Source organism: Lepus europaeus, chromosome 3 (genome assembly GCF_033115175.1).
Source record: "Lepus europaeus isolate LE1 chromosome 3, mLepTim1.pri, whole genome shotgun sequence".
Taxonomy (NCBI): Eukaryota; Metazoa; Chordata; class Mammalia; order Lagomorpha; family Leporidae; genus Lepus; species Lepus europaeus.
In genome coordinates this window covers 114,706,695-114,712,394 of record NC_084829.1, presented here as the reverse complement: position 1 = coordinate 114,712,394, position 5,700 = coordinate 114,706,695, and the positions used below count along the sequence as shown (strand labels likewise).

Sequence of the window (5,700 nt, the reverse complement as noted above, 5' to 3'; positions counted from 1 at the left end):
AAAAAAAAAAAAAAAGTGGAGCAGCTAGGACTCGAACCAGCATTCATATGGGATGCCGGCATCACAGGAGGAGACTTCACCTACTATACCACAATGCTGGCTCCTGTAATTTTTTTTTACTTTAAATGTATATACTTCCACAATAATATTTAAGACTATACAAAAGAAAGTGGACCCCAAATCAACAAGATAGAGAAAAAATGCTAAAGAAGATATAAGTATAAATGGAAGACCAGAAAAAAAGTTCTGAGAAGAAAGAACATACAAAACTAACTAGACAGTGAAATAAAGGAAGCAAAAATAAAAGTAGAAATGACAGGAGTTTCAAAATTCCTCTTTTAGAGAAGGGAAAACAAAACTGATCATACAGTCTTTTCTGCCAAGTTTTTTGTTACACATGACTCTCAACAACAGGATGTTCAGCTCTGCTGACTAGTCCTCTTCAGCTGCCCTGTGCAGAGAAAGGGCAAAGACAAATCAATGTTAAGGTCTGCCAAGAGAGGAAGAAAGGCTAAATGTGAGCAGTGCTGGATTGCTTTACAGTTTCCAGTTTTCATGCCTCATATTTTAGAATGCAGAAAAGTCATAAATTTGGGAGATGGGCTGCAATGACAAACAAATGAAAGAAAAGTGTCCTTGAAAACGCCTACCTTTTTTTTTTTAACTTTTATTTAATAAATACAGATTTCCAAAGTACAACTTTTGGATTACAGTGGCTTTTTCCACCCACAACCCTCCCATCTCCTGCTCCCTCTCCCATCCAATTCACATCAAGATTCATTTTCAATTATTTTTATATACAGAAGATCAATTTAGTATATGTTAAGTAAAGATTTCAACAGTTTGCACCCACACAGAAACACAAAGTGTAAAGCACTATTTGAGTACTAGTTATACCATTGATTCACATAGTACAACAGATTAAGGACAGAGATCCTACATGGAGAAAGTGCAGTGACTCCTGTTGTTGATTTAACAATTGACACTCTTGTTTATGGCGTCAGTAATCACTCTAGGCTCTTGTCATGAGTTTGCCAAGGCTATAGAAGCCTTTTGAGTTCACCAAATCGTATCTTATTTAGACAAGGTCATAGTCAAAGTGGAAGTTCTCTCCTCCCTTCAGAGAAAGGTACCTCCTTCTTTGATGGCCCATTCTTTCCACTGGGATCTCACTCACAGAGATCTTTCATTTAGTTTTTTTTTTTTTTTCCGAGAGTGTCTTGGCTTTCCATGCCTACAATACTCTCATGGGCTCTTCAGCCAGATCCGAATACCTTAAAGGCTGATTCTGAGGCCAGAGTGCTGTTTAGGACATCTGCCATTCTATGAGTCTGCTGTGTATCCTGCTTTCCATGTAGGATCGTTCTCTCCCTTTTTATTCTATCAGTTAGTGTTAGCAGACACTAGTCTTGTTTATGTGATCCCTTTGACTCTTAGACCTATCATTATGATCTATTGTGAACTGAAATTGATCACTTGGACTAGTGAGATGGCATTGGTACATGCCACCTTGATGGGATTGAATTGGAGTCCCCAGGCACGTATCTAACTCTACCGTTTTGGGGCAAGTCCGATGCTCAATCGGGAAAATCCTACTTTTATCAAGAAATAAGGTCTTATCTGGGGGCTGGCACTGTAGCTTAGTGGGTAAAGCCACTGCCTACAGTGCCGGCATCCCATATGGGAGCTGGTTTGAGTCCCGGCTGCCCTACTTCTGATTCACTTCTCTACTATGGCCTGGAAAAGCAATAGAAGATGGCCCATGTCCTTGGGCCCTGCACCCATGTGGGAGACCTGGAAGAAGCTCCTGGCTCCTGGCTTCGGATCAGCTTGGCTCCGGCCATTACAGCCATTTGGGGAGTGAATCAGAGGATGGAAGAGCTCTCTGTCTCTCCCTCTCTCTGTAACTCTGCCTCTCAAATAAATAAATAAATAAATAAAATCTTTAAAAAAGAAAAGAAGACTTCTAGTCTTAGTTTGTCACTAGAGGAGAATCAAGTTCCCTTGGAATTTTTTGTTTGTTTTTGTGTGTGTGTGTGTGTGTTTTTTTTTTGCCTTATTTGTTGAATAATCAGCAAAGATATTAATCTCCATATTTTTTAAAGATTTATTTATGTATTTGAAAGTCAGAGTGACACAGAGAGAGAAAGAGAGGTCTTCCATTCACTTATTCCTCCTCAGATGACCACAACAGACAGAGCTGCGCCCATATGGGATGCCGGCACTGCAGGCGGTGGCTTTACCAGCTACACCACAGCACCAGCCCCTAATCTCTATATTTTATTTTCAGATATAAATGACTACAATATGGAAAGAAAATGGCAGTCATAAGTAATATCAATTTTTTTTTTTAGAAAGTGAAGCTTGCGAAAGATTTTTTTAAGGTTATAAGTCATTAGTGGTGCTTATATCAGGTGAATCCACAAAGCTAAGAACAGGAACCACCACATCACCTTCAGAAGTGATACTGTGACTCTTTTTTCTGTTAACATATTTGTGCAACATGCTGTAGTACTGGTCCTTTGGATTGAAAGTATATAGTGATGAAATCTGCTGCCATTCTTTAATGCTTGGAGTGTTGTATTCCTTTGCATGCGAGCTCTCAAAGAAACATTTGATGTTCTCTTTTGCCAATGCTGTTGCATGCTCTGTGGCTTGACTTTTAAGGATCTGCTGCTCCTGTTCCAAATAGATTTTCCAGAATTTCAGCTGCAGAAAACTAACTGGAGATACGCATCGAGAGACTGCTGTGAAAAGCAGGAAGATGATGATAACAACTGCTATCAGGATCCAGCCCAACACCTTAAGAAGACAACATATTAACAGATTAATCACTCTTGTTATAAGAAATTTAAAATTCTTGGATAAAATTTGAACTACTCATCAGTTACATAAAAGCAATCATTTGGGGACAGGGTGTGGCACAGCAGGTTAAGCCACCACCTATAATGCCCACATCCTTTATGGGTGCCACTTCATGTCCTGCTGCTCCACTTCCCATCCAGCTCCCTGCTAATGATATGGGAAAAGCAACAGAAGATGGTCCAAGAGTTTGGGCCCCTGCCACCCATGTGGGAGAGAGACCTGGATAGAGCTCCAGGCTCCTGTCGAGTGAACCAGCAGACAGAAAAGTGTGTGTGTGTCCTCTCTCTTTGTAACTCAAGTAAGTCTTAAAAATGAAACAAAATTGCCCTTGACCTTAATCCTTTAAGATTAAGGAGTGGCAGTAACTCCCTAACCTCATAGGAAGGCCATAGTCTTAAACCAAATCACCAGGCTCAAAGAAAAGCCCATGTGTCACACTCCCTTAGAACTCAGAACCTGTGGAATTTCTGCAAATCCAGTGAAAGGCGCCATCATTCTAAAGAACTGCTGAGCTCTATGAACCCAGACGCAGAGCACTGGTGGCTTCGGGGCTTGGCAAATCCATCTTAATGTAACAATTGCCCCGCTTTTCTACTGCCGGAACAAACACCTTTAGCTAGACTACGTGTATGCACCATAAAATTGAGAAAACAATACAGGGCAGTTGGGAGACCTAAGAGGACACAGGAGGAGGTAACAGACATAGCACAGGCTCAGGCACACAGTAGGCGTGCAATTCACTTAAGGTGCCAGACACCGCCTGAATCCCTCTCCTCCTTTACATTCGTTTAATTTCAATATTCGCCTGTACGTTCATGATGAGCAGGGAGCCTTTCAAGTTTTTCTTAGGGAGTCGCCAATTTCCCCGCCACGCGCTCGACCCCGCAGAAGCTCGTCCACTCAGCACCAGCCCACCGCGCCCTGCGCCCCCGGCCGACCTGCGACTGAGCCTTGAGCACTTTCAGGAGGTCCTGCACGCTGGACTCCTTGGCTTGGGAGCAAGGCACCAGCGGCAGCTGGGCCAGGCACTGAGAGGAGACAGTCTGGCACAAGCGCCGTGCAAGAATCGTGCTCCCGCTGGCTGCGCACTCATAGAAGGAGCCGCCGAGCAGCGCCACGGCCACCCAGGTGAGCGGCGCGATAGCTGCGGAGGCGCTGAGCTGCGCGAACACCACGGCGGCGCCGCGCAGCCCTGACGTGCATTTTGCGCGGGTACCCGAGGTGCAGCAGCCGGTCAGCAGGCGCCAAGTTCGTGCACTCAGCAAATAGCCCAGGAGGAAGAGCACGAGCGCCGGCACCAGCAGGAAGACCAAGCCATAGGGCAGGTTCCAGGCAGCGGTGCAGGGGCACTGGAACACCACCGCGGAGAAGAGGCGCTCGCCGCCCGCCGTCAGCAGGCTGATGAGGCTGTAGCCCAGCGAGCTGCGGTGCTTGATGTGCAGGTCCAGCAACGCCTTAAACTTCTCCATGGGCCTCCTATTTGAAATGCTTGTCTCTTCGCCGTCCTGCTGTCAAATGCTTTAGGTGGAGTGGGGTCTGGGACTTTCCACTCCGTTAGGAAGCAGTTTTTCTAAAAGGGAAGAGGGTGTCTCAAGCTATCTAAACTTTCAGTTTCTCATTTCAACGAACAAGCTTGAGCAAACAGATCCACACCTGCATCCCTGGACCCTTAACCTCTCTTGTACCCCTCCCCCTTTCCAAAGACAGAGACATTGGTTACTTTTATCCTCAAACCAGGAACTCTACCAGAACAGCAACCCATTCCAGTGTTTTTTTGCCCCCATTCTGATAACAAACCAGGAAAATTTTCTTACCCTTCCTGACCCAAAGCAGCCACTTAAGCAAACTGGATAAAAACCAGATTTTCCTCTACTGAGGTCACCCTACTTCTTCAGCCAACTGCCATTAAGACAAAAAAAAAATTACAAAAACTGATCACGTACAGGAAACCTTACTCAAAAGAAATTTTTGAGCTAAATCATAATAGTAAAACTCTACTCAAATTCTGGTACTTCCATGATGCTCTGTTCCCTTCTTGCCTCCTTCCTGGACAGAGCCACTTGCCTAGTTGACATCGCCTGTTCTCTCCTTTGCCTCATCTGGCCCCCTAAGGATATTAGAATGAATATATTGTGTTGATTCACTCATCAAAACAATACGTATGTGTGTATGTGTGTTTCAAGTATTTCATAACACCATCAGTACCCAGAGGCATGTCAGATCCTTAGTTGCGGGCTACTTAGTTGTTCAAAGACCACTAGTGGACCAGAAGACCTCAAACAGCAGCTGCATCTAACATGGCTCCTTTGCCTTTCCTGCCTCAAGGCTGCATTGCTTTGGCATACAGTGTCACTTCTGTGGCACAGAACCTTACTTTGTGGAGCTCCACAAAGTAAGTGAGGTGAGCTGTACTTGAAGAACATGAGCTTTGCAGACAGGTGGATTGTGTCTGTGAGTGTGATTAATAAGGTATCCCTCTAAGACTAGAATGATAATGATGCTCACTTTTCAAGGTTCCAGATATTTATGATTTGGGGGGTAACTATTAGAGGTTTCTATAAGCATTGACTCTTAGTTCTACCTGCAAAGCACTGGCCATTAGGTCGAGTACACTGCCATTCACTCTATCACCTCAGGGTTAGTGGATGGTTCTAGTGCTTGGCCTAGTGGAAATATCAAGCCCTCCATTCCCAACTCTGTGTCTGAGAGGACAAGCCATTGCTCAGAAGGTCAGTCCGTAGTGGAAACAGACTAATCTACCAATGGTGTGGTAAGGTCTTAAGAATTCTCTGAGTCTATGTGGCTGGCGATATGGCGCAGTGGATTAATCTTCTG

At 44.4% G+C, this 5,700-nt stretch overlaps 1 protein-coding gene across 1 annotated transcript; it reads right to left on the bottom strand.

Annotated features, from left to right (window-relative positions):
- Window positions 1–782: 782 nt before the first annotated feature.
- Window positions 783–4,361, bottom strand: CALHM6 (calcium homeostasis modulator family member 6). Its single transcript, XM_062187672.1, has 2 exons — window positions 3,804–4,361; window positions 783–2,802 (listed from the first exon to the last, which is right to left on the bottom strand). The coding sequence occupies exons 1-2, from the start codon at window positions 4,332–4,334 to the stop codon at window positions 2,386–2,388; spliced, it is 948 nt and encodes a 315-aa protein (XP_062043656.1). The 5' UTR covers window positions 4,335–4,361; the 3' UTR covers window positions 783–2,385.
- Between the last annotated feature and the right edge of the window lie 1,339 nt (window positions 4,362–5,700).

What these genes read in the sequence shown, in the direction of transcription:
- CALHM6 (XM_062187672.1), bottom strand. Translation starts at nt 4,334, where the DNA reads ATGGAGAAGTTTAAGGCGTTGCTGGACCTGCACATCAAGCACCGCAGC. An exon ending in TGCTCAAGGCTCAGTCGCAG is followed by an intron (nt 2,803 to 3,803) that starts GTCGGCCGGGGG and finishes TGTCTTCTTAAG; the next exon opens with GTGTTGGGCTGGATCCTGAT.